Source organism: Micropterus salmoides, unplaced genomic scaffold (assembly GCF_014851395.1).
Source record: "Micropterus salmoides isolate LMB-PRFRI ecotype aquatic unplaced genomic scaffold, ASM1485139v1 Ms_hic_scaffold_8, whole genome shotgun sequence".
Lineage (NCBI taxonomy): Eukaryota > Metazoa > Chordata > Actinopteri > Centrarchiformes > Centrarchidae > Micropterus > Micropterus salmoides.
In genome coordinates this window covers 16,459,324-16,473,940 of record NW_024044570.1, presented here as the reverse complement: position 1 = coordinate 16,473,940, position 14,617 = coordinate 16,459,324, and the positions used below count along the sequence as shown (strand labels likewise).

The 14,617-nt window shown below is 39.7% G+C and overlaps 1 protein-coding gene across 1 annotated transcript in view; it reads right to left on the bottom strand.

Annotated features, from left to right (window-relative positions):
• Positions 1 to 338: 338 nt before the first annotated feature.
• LOC119893786 (mucin-2-like) overlaps positions 339 to 14,617 on the bottom strand; it is a 30,780-nt gene continuing 16,501 nt past the window's right edge. Inside the window, 20 exon segments of the mRNA XM_038706121.1 lie at positions 339 to 685; positions 820 to 943; positions 1,027 to 1,066; positions 1,201 to 1,329; positions 1,464 to 1,562; positions 1,688 to 1,810; positions 1,917 to 1,957; positions 2,051 to 2,155; positions 2,265 to 2,442; positions 2,540 to 2,571; positions 4,342 to 4,442; positions 7,644 to 7,713; positions 7,859 to 8,034; positions 8,187 to 8,379; positions 8,469 to 8,652; positions 8,835 to 9,082; positions 9,166 to 9,340; positions 11,182 to 11,487; positions 12,646 to 13,518; positions 13,576 to 14,584. Coding sequence (XP_038562049.1) covers positions 475 to 685; positions 820 to 943; positions 1,027 to 1,066; positions 1,201 to 1,329; positions 1,464 to 1,562; positions 1,688 to 1,810; positions 1,917 to 1,957; positions 2,051 to 2,155; positions 2,265 to 2,442; positions 2,540 to 2,571; positions 4,342 to 4,442; positions 7,644 to 7,713; positions 7,859 to 8,034; positions 8,187 to 8,379; positions 8,469 to 8,652; positions 8,835 to 9,082; positions 9,166 to 9,340; positions 11,182 to 11,487; positions 12,646 to 13,518; positions 13,576 to 14,584 — 4,417 coding nt within the window. The 3' untranslated portion in view covers positions 339 to 474.

Genomic DNA, 14,617 nt, shown 5'->3' with positions numbered 1-14,617 from the left:
ATTTCACTATGTGCATTATTCACTGTATACTACACTATGGAAGAGTCCGGATTAATTAGATAAATTATGTAATATCTTAACTTGTCCTATTCATTAAATACAAAATACTAGCACACTTTTGCATTGTGAGTAATAACAGAATAAAGAAAATGTATCCTTTTGCTTACATTGGTACATTGGTTCTATATGTTATCTTGTCAAAAAAATTATTAATAATCTGCACTGTTATTATTTATAATTATAACTATCAATTATAACAAAAGTAATATCACTAAAAACCCAAATGCTACAATACAAATTAAAATTGCAAAAACAAGACAATAGAAAAAATGAGACGTTGCATCTTTTTATTTGATCAATGGATATAATACTCTCTCTACAATGGCAATTATTTTGAAAGAGATAAATGATTGTGAAGACAATATGGGATTAAAATTTTTCATCATGGATACATTAATATGATGACATATTTTATTACACCAGTGTGAAGCGTCGCCTCCTGCGAGCAGGTTGTCCAGCAGCTGTGGTGCAGTCTGTGGGGCTACAGCTACAACCCTCCACATGGATGTATGTGTAGGGAACCACATCTCCATTCAGGCAGTGCAAGTCAATGGTGCGATTGCTGAAGAGTGTCTCCTTACAGCAGGAACAAGAATGCTGCAGAGTCGCTGCTTTTTCAGAGTACCTGAAGAAAGCAAAGGCAGGATTGATTAATACACTCAAAATCTGCAGAAACTATACCTACATTTTTAAAATGACCAAATTTAATAGGTTTGTGATATTCCAGAGGAATGAGAAATATTATAATATCATGGTTACTTGGTGAAAGTGTTGCAGGATCCTTCACAATAGGTCATATTTACTTCCTGGTATGACTGACAGTTCCCGAACATAATCTGAGTTGATTGTAATTGTAATTTGCAGGCCCTCTCCCTCTCCACACCTTTTCAAAAGAGACATACAATTTATTTTATTGTTTTCATTTAAGTACCTTCTATTTAAAAGTAAAGAAAATGTCATACTCACAAATTTTACAACAGCCATTTGCTGCAGTCTGAATTGTGTCCTAAGAAGGAAAATAAACAACATATCAAACTATTTTCAAAAGGGATGATGTTGTTTGCTTTCAGAAAATGATTTGGTAACATCAACAGCATTTATTTAGTCAATGGAGAATAATTTATTGAAAGTGATACTTACAGGTTGGCAGTTGCTTTGCTTGAATGGCGGGCAGACAATGTGTGATCTGGTCGTTGTTAAAGTCTCACCACTTTTATCACATGTGTAGTGCTCACACTTATTCTCAGGTGGTGACCAGGTTTGACCTTGCTGGAGAGCAGTGAGATGGAAGTACAGACAAACAAACACACACAAGCCAGAATCCACACAGATATCAAAATACTGAGGTACTTTAACCTATTAAACATGAACATGTGGAGTCATAGCCAACAGATCCAACTTACCATCAAGAGTTGCTTGGTACCATTAACGTTGACGACACATTGTGTCTGTACACACTTTCCACAGCATTCATCTGAATCAGTTCGCACATATTCATATCCCTGAAAGAAAGAGGGGAGGATTTAGTTACAAAGTCCATTTTTACAAATTCACGCTCCAAGTAAACACATTCTGAGAATAACAAGTTGCATTTTATGTTATGTGAATATGAGTACATCTTGCTCACCTTTTCACATTTTTGTTCACAATGCTGAAACTCACAAACTATTTTGAATAGTTTAGAATTTGAGTCCACCATATTGGTACAGGTGCAACTCTGACATGGAGGACCAGGAACGGAAGAATCAGGCTAGGAAATGCAAAGAGGAAATGTTCATGTTTGTATTTTAGCCATTCAGAAGGGCAGCATCAGTCATAAAATCATAAAGATAAGTGCAATCCCTTTTCTTGTTTACCTGGTATTCATTTTCTTCGTGGACACAAACTCTTTTAGGCTCTAGAAAAGAGCAAGACAATGGAAACTGTGTTAAAAGTATCACTGCCATCAATAGGTTTTATACAACTTCAAACTGTGAATAAATGAGCTCACCACATGTATGTTCTGGACAGCATTTCCCTTCAGGAACACTGACAACTAAAGTAAATCCAACCGGACAGTCCATTCTGGTGACTGGGCAACTGTTATATTGACATTCTGTAGAGATAATTAAACAGTAATTATTCAGAGTAATCTTCAGGAATCACCATCAGTAGTAATCTGAAAATTTTAAAACACAAATGTGCATTGAGGTAATGTGTCTTACGGCAAACATAGATAGAACAGCAGGGGTCTATGGGATCCGGTTGTTGGACAATGACGAACCCTGGACCAGTGCAGTTTATTAGAGGTGGTGGTGGGCACACCTTAGGCTTGCAAGACACAGTCTTGGTGGACTCCTCACAGATGCAGTTTTGGCATTTGTACTCAAACATCTCATTAAACTGAAGAAAAAAACAGAGTAGTGTCATCAGTGTCTCTTGCAAGTAATACAACAATGGTTAGGATTTTAACTGAACATGAGAAGAAGACTTGGCTGACCTTACGAGGAATGCCCTCAGGATCAAGACATCCTGTTGGAACACAGTTATTAGCAATTCAGGGCTTTATGACTGACATTATGTTGACCAATCTGCTGGCTGATTGATGTGGTACACTCGCTTTACAAAAGCCACCATAACTTCAGTGGCCTCGTCAAAGTGAAGATTTTCACTGACTGATAACAGTTGGTTATCACGCCATCAGATTGATGAATGTAGTCTGTGTAAGTGGGTATTTTTTATATGCAATACCAAAATTGGTTATGATGAAGGCTCATTTTCTGAGAGAAAAAACACCAACAACACACAACTCTTGACAGACCCACAGAATTGATGTTTAAGTGCTGACTTTGTTTAAAGGTTATTAAATCAAATATGCAATGATGTTTTATATTTAATCAGACAGAATAAACAATTTAATGAAAATCTGAAAACATTCTCTTGTTTGTGGCAAGAAAACATAAGCATGCAGAGAGTTTGGTTGGATGAAAATGAAGATGAAAATAACTTCATGGAGTAAATTATTTGTTGGAGCTGCTGACAACAGCACAGGCCAGTGCAAACACACGCAAATGTGAAATTGTGTTGAAAAGTCTTTTTAGAGGTCTAGATCATGTTTTAATGTGTAGGATATTTTACAGAAGGTGTGCAAAAAGCAGAACGGTTAACAATAGCACTATTATGTGGGTTTAAAAATTAGATCCCACCATAGTAATGGCTGCTGCATTATATTACATCAATAAGATAGACAGAAGGTGTTATGAGTTGTAGTTCCAGTCCTGTGCCTCGGTTATGTTTTAGTATTTACTTCTTGTTCCTCGTCTGCATTATTTTAGTTTAGTCTGCTCTGTATTCTGTGTCTTAGCTCCTCGTTCTGTGTCTCGGTTTATGTCTTAGTTTTTTGGGTTCTGTCCTGTGTCCAGTATCAGTTATATAGTCTGTTGTGTTTTGGGGTTCACTCATGTCCGTCTCTGTCTGTCACTCATGTCTGTCTTCTTGATGCCTTAGTTTCCAGTTCAGTGTTTTACTTCGCTTCGGTCTGTTTTCCTTGTTGGTGTTAGTTCAGTGGGGATGTGTCTGCTTGTGTCTTTATTCATTTATATTTATTTCTCTGATCTGTTATGTGTTCAGTAACTTGTGTCATGTCTATTCCCTCCAGTATCCCTCTGCCTGACTGTCTCTCTGTTCTCCCCTCTGCTCTCTCTCTGCCTGCCTCGTTAGCCTCATGTCTGTCACCTGTGTTGCTCCCGCCCTGCTCGTTATCCCTGGTATATATGTGTGGTCTTTCTGTTCAGCCCTTGTCTGGTCATTGTTCATGTTACCCCCCAGTCTGTCGTGTGTATACTCTCTATCTTCCTGTAACCAGCCTTGCTTGTCTTGTCACCCTGTCCCTCTGGATTTTGGATTTCTGTTAGGAACTACCTTTGTTTTGGACTCTATCAGCCACTCAGTCAGTAAGGGTGCTCGCCTTCTGTTTGTTCTAATAAATCACCTCGGTTCACCGCTCCTCCTCTGCCTTGCGTCCTGCATTTGGGTCCTCCAACCAGCTCAACCCTGCCTCACCCACACCAAACCGTAACAGAAGGGGAGGAGTAGTTTGCAGTAGCAGTCATTTGTCTGAAGCTTTTGTTCAAAGTGATTCATTCCCCCCCTATACACCACGCAATTTGGAGTCTTGCTCAAGGACACTTCAGCGTGTATGCAAGAGGAACCAAGGCTGTAACCACCAATTCTATAAGTTATTCTCTACCAACTTATTCTATACTCTGTAGATTGATCTGAACTTAAACACACTACACTTACCACAATTTTCAACACATTTGTCAGAGTATTTGCTGAATAGTGTCATTCCATCAGGACAAAAGCAACCCTCAGTAGTGAAGTTCTTGGTGAGTTTGTCAGGACTGGAATATGTAGTCATCAAGAAAGAACATTAATGTTTCTCCTTTCACATCTCAAAAACAGTTAATTCATAACAATAACAATAATATGTGAACATCCATTGCAGTGGACAGCATAAATCACACATGTGAAAACAACAGCAAAAAAACATAACATAATAACATAAAACATCTATAAGTTTAAAAGCAACACCAAGAGTGTGTGCTCTAGCTCTGAACGTTGCAAATTGTATTTTTGGCTGAAACCTTTGCTACCTGGCTGCCATCCTAACTTGTATCACCTCTGGACAACAACCATTCACACTGACCTGCCAGCCTGTTCAATCTACATTGCCCTTACTAGATTCAAGCCTGACTTACCAGCTACACTCTGGCCTGCCTTGCTTTTTTGCCTGCCTCCACTTATCTGCCTGCTACCATTTTCTAAGACTGCATTTGTAATAAATTACATTAACCGCCCCTGGTCTGTTTCCAGTCTGCTTCTGGGTTCCAAACTAGTTTTTGACAGAATTAAATTGGTGTCTGCATAACATGACCTAATTGCTGCATACATTGTGAAAACAAAATGCAAGTTCCATAACTAATCTTTGAGGTATACAGCATGTTATCTGTACAGTAGGAGCAGTGAATACATTAATTGAAAGATACAATTTTCGGTTTGACAGATATAAAGAGAATCAGTCCAGAACTATTATGGAAATACTCACCCACTATTTTAGCTCGTTCAGTAGGATAGCATGATCAATAGTGTTTAAAGCAGCACTTGTGTCAAACATCATCAATACAGAGTCATTATTAAGTGCTTAGTTCACTTTAGAAGAGCTGCTTCAAGTTTCAAGTTGTGTGATTGATGTGTTTTAAGGGTAATTCTGAGATTGTCCTGAAGTTTTTAAACCTGACAGATAAAGGCCAGGGGTCTCATTTATAAACAGTACAAAACAGGGCTGGAAGCTTGTCTAAGCCACTTCCCAAGCAAAGGTTGTGATCTATAAAAAACAAACTTGAGGGAAAATGTGCATCCCATAAGTAAACTCTGAACCATGCCTAAGCACATATAGAGGAGAAATGAGAAACGGCGACTCACGTGGCCGAAGGATGAAACAGTTTGGAATGAATTGGCCTACTACTGTGTAAAATATATCGAAATATTACCTCTGAGTAGTATAGGCTTAAAGCCTTTCCAAATAATCATACACTCCTTTGATTGATTTTCCCTGAAGTGGGATAATTTGTGACGCAAAACAAAAACCATGACTGAGGATAATAAACACAAACGGAGATATTTGTTTCTGCAAAAGAACACCTCAAATATGTTGGACAGTTTAATCAGGAATCATATTAATTAATAGGCCTACTTGCATGCATTGAAATTTATTCTCATAAATAAGTTTCATGTATTCTTATCACATGTTCGTTTCCTTATCGAGCCAAACGATGTGCGCCAGCGTGTGGATGTGATGCGCTGCTTGTAAAAACACATTATGGAAAAATAACACTAGGCTATTTTATTGTCATTTACAACAAGTCACAGGCTATTTCGTTAAGTGAGTGGAGTGTTTGTATAGCCTAAATAAATGTTTAAACACAGGTGGAATGCATTTGGTTTACTCTCTTTTCTTGACACACCTGACCGCGACACCAACACCTGTCGCTCTGTGTCCTGCTGTCTCTGTCCCACTCGCTCAGAGACACTTTGCTCTGTTTGACTGTCTCTCTGCTCCAGGATGCTTCATTCCCTCTAAAGCGACGTGATCTGCACTTTTTCAGAATTGCTGAAGGGAACATTAGAGTGAAATCGTTTTGATATTTCTGTCTGATCGCAACTGTTTTCAGTTTCGGTTTTCTTCCTCTGATGAAGAGCAGTGCTTTTGTCTCATTTAGTAGGCTACAAGTCAAATTATTTATTTATAAGGGCCTAACTGTTTTTTAAAAAATGGGCCAAGGATTGACCCATAAAGCATAGGCCTAAACTGGGCAGGCCCAATCACATCTCTTACAACACCCCCCCTGCTCAGCTGTTTCTTGTGTTGTGGGCCAAAAAAATAACAATTAGCCAAACGCGCGAAAACAACCGATATATAGTATATAATCTAAAAAACAAACAAGCTACTGATTACTGCATTACATTGTACTATATTTTTATATTCTGAATTATCACCTGCCACCTAAATTTTGTCCTTGTCCTTTATAAAATAAAGACATTTCCATCATAAATTGGTGCAGAAAATGTCTCCAGAATTCAGGAAATTAAGTGTTTAATGCTCAAAATCTTTCGTTAATTAAGCTAATTTAGCATTGAGGTGAAAAGGTGCCATATGCACATTTAAGAAGACTTTTGGGTACTTCGGGTATGCCTGCATGAATATAGACTCAGCTGGGATTAAACTGTATCAGAAAGATTGATCTACAGGAGAAACATATCTGACAGCAATACAGAATGCCTGACAGCCTTCCTGCATTATATTACAGTATATTCTTCTTATTTTTAATTGTCACCTCAGACATTTCCTCAATAAATTGGTGCAAAGAAATCACAGTGCAGAAAATTCAGTGTTAAAGCCCAAATCTTTCAGGGGGAGGACCCCCAGATCCCCCAATTTAATATTATCTGTGTTAATTATTATCAGTAGTAATTATAAAGTTCATAATAAATGTAGGCTATACATATATACATATATAATTTACTGTTGCTTTATAGAAGTACTTTGGGTAGGCGGCAATGGGGGGTGGGGGGGTTGAAACATGAAAGATTTCTGTGCTGGGCTAAGCCCCCAATGTTTCAAGAGCCTGGAAACGGCCCTGTTCAAGACCTATTAATATTAATGAGGGGCGTTTCACTGACCATTTATTGGCAACTATGGGCGTTTGAAGGGTCGGACATGGCGCTCCTTCACATGCGGCAAATTTCAAGTTGATTGTGATTTATAAAGGTAACTTGCTTACAAGTGTTACGCACGGTTTTATAAGTCTGAATATTTTTTGGCATATGCCATTTTTGGTTTTTGGGCGCATGTACATTTTTGTGAGGATTCTATTCACAGTTTTATAAATGAGACCCCAGGTCCAGCAAAGAAAACTGTTAAAATATGGCATAAACTAAACTAATACACTGTGTTCTTCAATAATTACTATTATCTAGTATGATATGTATGTATGATAAGAACACAAAAAAACTTAATAGGCTTCCTTTTCATTAAAACTTACTTGTCTTCACAGGTTCGCTGTTCTTCAGGACCACATGGCTTGTAAACTTTGCTTGATGGGCAGGCAATGGCTATTAGCAAAGAAAATATCTCAACATAGTTGTTAGAATCCCTTTACATACCGCTTACAAACTGTATATGACAAAATGTAAGTAGTAACCTTTCCAATACTAAAAGGAAAAATTATTTAACTTAAAATAATGACAGGTTGCTTACCACACAGTGTGGTGTGATTCCTCCAATGAATGCAAACCCCAGCCTGAGCACAGGCAGCAGCATAAGTCTGCAAACTTGAGCACTCCACATTTGGATTGGAAACATAGCAGCTATCAAAAACACAACCTTGGTAGAAATTGTCAGGAGAGACAAAGCTATGGCACTCTGCAAAGACACTGTGAAAAAATGAACATAAAACAAATATCTTAAATTTAGTTGAGGTTCAAAACACAAAACTTCCAAAATTATCAATTAATGTATTTTACTTGCTTTTAATAAAGTTATGGGGTTAAATGTGAACTACTACAATCGATTAGAGAACCTCTACCTGCTCTTCAGCAGTTCACACATAGAGTTTGGATTGCTCAGGCATGGACCGGGTGGCGGACGTGGCGATACAGGTGGGCAGTTAGGTTGAGAAATGTTTATTGCAACCCAATGGTCGGCCATCAAGGCACAACTTTTCTCCAGCCTGCCTCCAGGTAACATGCAGTCATCAGCCTGGTTGTTATTGCATGTTCCTGACAGTAGAATCACAACACAGTTAATATTGGAGTGTAAACACAAGAAAATGATTTAATAGGGCAACTGTGAAGAGAGATGTTCTTACCACAATGTCCCTGTGTGTTTCTGCCAAAAAATTTAAAGGGAAGGGCAACACTAAAGCCAGTTATTCCAAAACGAATTACCACTTTTATGTCAGGGATCTCCAACACCAGGTTAATGCCAGAATTTGAGATTTCAACATGTTCTAGTGAATAAGGTAGTTTCAGAGGTGCGTCATCTTTGAGCACCTACAGGGAAAATATAAATATACAATATATCAATATAATATTTTAAAACAACCTGTCTATATTACAATTATTCCATGGAAATGTGGCCTATACATTGACAGTAATAATCTACTCTAGTTTATGGCGTGCATTTAAAAAAATATATTTGATGATGATGAGGATTTCACACAGTCTTGTTTTACCTCCAACTTTGGTGCTCCAATGACGTTATGATTCTTCAGTTTGAAAAAATGTGATCCATAAAATACAATTATAGATCGAGGACAAGAAACATTGTCAGTGAGAGCACAAAAGACATTGTCAATATAAATCTTCAAGTTATATTTTGGTGAAATCTCTTCCATCAAGACATAAGTACAGTTTCCTTGATAAGTGTAGTAAAGTCCATCAAATGTGATGTAATGAGGATCTCCCCAGCCTTCACATACACCTGTACACAAACAAAAAGCTGTAAGTTCTACAAGTCAGTGATTATACGTTGTGAAGCATTCTTTTAAATACAAAAACACTTACAGTCACAAGCATAATGTTGGCAGCAGTGGTACTCATCGTACACAAGAACTGGTTTATTTCCATTGGTACAAGTGATCTTCTCCATGGGTGGACACTCAAGAGAAAATGTGTCAATCCTGTTGTTCTCAATGCATCTGGCCATGATACAGTTGTAAAGATGAAATGTCTCATTTTGCTGATGTAAAAAGAAAAATGGGAGATACGTTTTTTTGCACAAAATACTACCTGTTATATTTATGACAGCTCATCCAATCCTATCCAATCCAACATTATTTATAAAGCACATTTAAAAACAACCAGGTTGACCAAAGTGCTGCACGTTGAAATGAACAAATAAATTAATCAATAATAAAACAATAAACAAATATGACAACATACAAAATAGCAACATACAACTCCCAAACTGGGTTAAAAGCCAAGGAGCAAAGGTACGTTTTTGGTTGTGATTTAAAAACTGGAAGGCTGGTGGCTAGCGTTGTAGTCAAGACCGCCCAGACCAAAACCAAGTCGAGACCAAGACTGAGGGAGGGTGAGACCGAGTCAAGACCAAGAACAGTTCCCCACATTACAACTCTAAAATGTGGAACGAGATCATAGTTACTTCTCAAATTGATCTGAAAGATCCACATTCTCATTAAAACCCCCACATCCAAACATTAAGAATAACATAATTCAACATAAGCATCTTTATTCAACACTCCTTTCCATGCTTACTATCGCGGGTGGGGGTCAAAGTCGTTTACGGGAACAGAACATTTTTAATTAGCACCCAATAACTAAACTAATTAGTTATTGATTGCATTTGAAGCAATACATTTTACATCCAATCAAAGTAAGGATGTTAACAAATAGATCAGACAATGCAAAAACTATTTATTGATATTCCCAAAGTTATGGTCTTGACTGGTGTTGAAATAAAATTCTGAGTCCTCAAAGTCCGAGACTGAGACAAGACCGAGTACAAATGTGGTTGAGTCCGAAATGAGACCAAGACCATCAAAAAGTGGTCTTAAGACCGGTCTTGAGTACTACAACACAGACTTAACTGACGTCACCTAAGCGATTGAGTCCAAGAGGCTGTAAGGTCTCAAAATGCTATAAATAGCACTTTCCCACATTATCACATTAGCTTGACAACACTTTTTATTTTATGTTTTTGCCTGATTTTAAGTCTTGCAGGCTCTTGCCCTACATAGTGGAGGAGAGGTAAATAATCAATGCACTATTGTTAGTCAAAACAGCATCATTAAGCAAAAACTAAATAAAGTGTACAATGAGATGATTGCATTCCTCTGACTTCTGACTCCTATGAACCAAATATAAAAAGATTTTACAAATCATCCTGCAGATAAGAGGTAGAGTGCATTGCTTGATGACAGGGAAGTGAAACGTCAAATAAAAAGGCGCATGATCAGAGACATTGTACATTTCTACGTTAAAAATAGCCTCACAGCATAACAAAACAAGGTGTAATATATGTAAATGCTCTGTACTTGTATAGCGCCTTTCTAGTCTTTTCGACCACTCAAAGCGCTTTTACACTACATCTGCATTCACCTTAACTTTCACACTCACTCATACACTGGCGGAATAATTCGGGGTTCAGTATCGTGCCCAAGGACACTTTGACATGCAACCAGGGGGAGCCAGGGATTGAACCTCCAACCTTCCGATTAATGGCCAACCCGCGCTACCTCCTGAGCCACAGCCACCCCATATATGATGGTACACCTGTGTCGGATCAGATACAAACTGTGTGCGGTTCAAAGGATCGATAAAATTTAAAAAATCAATTGGTAGCGGATTTGTCGGACAACATACATGGATAATTATATCTCCTTCGATTAAATCCAATCATATTTCGGCATGATTTCAGACAGGAAAAAAGAAAAGTAACAGATGAAGTCCTTGTTTTTAGGAGGTCGATTTTTAACTGCACAGAGTACCAGCTGAGATTGACCCAGTTCAAACATATGTTTGTATGTATTGTATGTGCCTGATATGTCAGTGTCTTACCACTTTATTCCAGTTAGGGCAATTGGGCGAAGGAGTAGTGGTTGGGGTAGATGCAGATGTAGTTGTAGTTGTAGTTTGCCCTTGTGTTGTAGTTGGAGGTTCAGTTGGACCTTTTGTGGTTGTAGTTGGCACTGTGGTTGTAGTGGGAGGTTCAGTTGTAGCTTCTGTGGTTATAGTTGGCACTGTGGTTGTAGTTTGTGTGGTTGTAGTTGGCCCTGGTGTTGTAGTTGGAGGTTCAGTTGGACCTTTTGTGGTTGTAGTTGGCACTGTGGTTGTAGTGGGAGGTTCAGTTGTAGCTTCTGTGGTTGTAGTTGGCACTGTGGTTGTAGTTTGTGTGGTTGTAGTTGGCCCTGGTGTTGTAGTGGGAGGTTCAGTTGTTGTTTGTGTGGTTGTAGTTGGCACTGGTGTTGTAGTTGGAGGTTCAGTTGTAGCTTCTGTGGTTGTAGTTGGCACTGTGGTTGTAGTGGGAGGTTCAGTTGTTGTTTGTGTGGTTGTAGTTGGCACTGGTGTTGTAGTGGGAGGTTCCGTTGGACCTTTTGTGGTTGTAGTTGGCACTGTGGTTGTAGTTGGAGGTTCAGTTGTAGTTTGTGTGGTTGTAGTTGGCCCTGGTGTTGTAGTTGGAGGTTCAGTTGTAGATTGTGTGGTTGTAGTTGGCACTGGGGTTGTAGCTGGCACTGGGGTTGTAATAATACATATCTCTACCTCACAACATACTCTAATCTTATAGTTGAAGCATTTCCGTGGAGGTCTGACCTGATCCTCTTTTCGACATATCAGACCATATCCAACATCACAGGTAACAACTTGGCCAGTTTCACTCACAAAGTCATTGAAGTCTTTGTTAGGAGAAATTGTTGCTCTACAATCAATTTCTCTGGGTTTTCTGCATATTTGTAGACCACTATCTGTGATGTTCTTGTATGTTTCCCAGTCACTGTTGTCCTTTTGAGGGTTATGCACATCATACCAGTCTGACCACTCACAGGTTGTAATACACGGAGTAGTGGTAGGAGTTTTAGCTTCTGTGGTTGTAGTTGGCACTGGGGTTGTTGTGGGAGGTTCAGTTGTAGTTTGTGTGGTTGTAGTTGGCACTGGGGTTGTAGTTGGAGGTTCAGTTGTAGTTTGTGTGGTTGTAGTTGGCCCTGGTGTTGTGGTTGGAGGTTCAGTTGGACCTGTTGTGGTTGTAGTTGGCCCTGGTGTTGTAGTTGGAGGTACAATTGGAACTTTTGTGGTTGTAGTTGGCCCTGGTGTTGTAGTTGGAGGTTCAGTTGGAACTTTTGTGGTTGTAGTTGGCACTGTGGTTGTAGTGGGAGGTTCAGTTGTAGCTTCTGTGGTTGTAGTTGGCACTGGTGTTGTAGTTGGAGGTTCAGTTGTAGCTTCTGTGGTTGTAGTTGGCACTGTGATTGTAGTTTGTGTGGTTGTAGTTGGCCCTGGTGTTGTAGTGGGAGGTTCAGTTGTAGATTGTGTGGTTGTAGTTGGCACTGGTGTTGTAGTTGGAGGTTCAGTTGTAGCTTCTGTGGTTGTAGTTGGCCCTGGTGTTGTAGTTGGAGGTTCATTTGGACCTTTTGTGGTTGTAGTTGGCACTGGTGTTGTAGTGGGAGGTTCCGTTGGACCTTTTGTGGTTGTAGTTGGCACTGTGGTTGTAGTTGGAGGTTCAGTTGTAGTTTGTGTGGTTGTAGTTGGCCCTGGTGTTGTAGTTGGAGGTTCAGTTGTAGATTGTGTGGTTGTAGTTGGCACTGGGGTTGTAATAATACATATCTCTACCTCACAACATACTCTGATCTTATAGTTGAAGCATTTCCGTGGAGGTCTGACCTGATCCTCTTTTCGACATATCAGACCATATCCAACATCACAGGTAACAACTTGGCCAGTTTCACTCACAAAGTCATTGAAGTCTTTGTGAGGAGAAATTGTTGCTCTACAATCAATTTCTCTGGGTTTTCTGCATATTTGTAGACCACTATCTGTGATGTTCTTGTATGTTTCCCAGTCACTGTTGTCCTTTTGAGGGTTATGCACATCATACCAGTCTGACCACTCACAGGTTGTAATACACGGAGTAGTGGTAGGAGTTTTAGCTTCTGTGGTTGTAGTTGGCACTGGGGTTGTTGTGGGAGGTTCAGTTGTAGTTTGTGTGGTTGTAGTTGGCACTGGGGTTGTGGTTGGAGGTTGTGTGGTTGTAGTTGGCCCTGGTGTTGTAGTGGGAGGTTCAGTTATTGTTTGTGTGGTTGTAGTTGGCACTGGTGTTGTAGTTGGAGGTTCAGTTGTAGCTTCTGTGGTTGTAGTTGGCACTGTGATTGTAGTTTGTGTGGTTGTAGTTGGCCCTGGTGTTGTAGTGGGAGGTTCAGTTGTTGTTTGTGTGGTTGTAGTTGGCACTGGTGTTGTAGTTGGAGGTTCAGTTGTAGCTTCTGTGGTTGTAGTTGGCACTGTGGTTGTAGTTTGTGTGGTTGTAGTTGGCCCTGGTGTTGTAGTTGGAGGTTCAGTTGTAGATTGTGTGGTTGTAGTTGGCACTGGGGTTGTAATAATACATATCTCTACCTCACAACATACTCTGATCTTATAGTTGAAGCATTTCCGTGGAGGTCTGACCTGATCCTCTTTTTGACATATCAGACCATATCCAACATCACAGGTAACAACTTGGCCAGTTTCACTCACAAAGTCATTGAAGTCTTTGTTAGGAGAAATTGTTGCTCTACAATCAATTTCTCTGGGTTTTCTGCATATTTGTAGACCACTATCTGTGATGTTCTTGTATGTTTCCCAGTCACTGTTGTCCTTTTGAGGGTTATGCACATCATACCAGTCTGACCACTCACAGGTTGTAATACACGGAGTAGTGGTAGGAGTTTTAGCTTCTGTGGTTGTAGTTGGCACTGGGGTTGTTGTGGGAGGTTCAGTTGTAGTTTGTGTGGTTGTAGTTGGCACTGGGGTTGTAGTTGGAGGTTCAGTTGTAGTTTGTGTGGTTGTAGTTGGCCCTGGTGTTGTGGTTGGAGGTTCAGTTGGACCTGTTGTGGTTGTAGTTGGCCCTGGTGTTGTAGTTGGAGGTACAATTGGAACTTTTGTGGTTGTAGTTGGCCCTGGTGTTGTGGTTGGAGGTTCAGTTGGACCTGTTGTGGTTGTAGTTGGCCCTGGTGTTGTAGTTGGAGGTACAATTGGAACTTTTGTGGTTGTAGTTGGCCCTGGTGTTGTAGTTGGAGGTTCAGTTGGAACTTTTGTGGTTGTAGTTGGCACTGTGGTTGTAGTGGGAGGTTCAGTTGTAGCTTCTGTGGTTGTAGTTGGCACTGGTGTTGTAGTTGGAGGTTCAGTTGTAGCTTCTGTGGTTGTAGTTGGCACTGTGATTGTAGTTTGTGTGGTTGTAGTTGGCCCTGGTGTTGTAGTGGGAGGTTCAGTTGTTGTTTGTTGGTTGTAGTTGGCACTGTGGTTGTAGTTT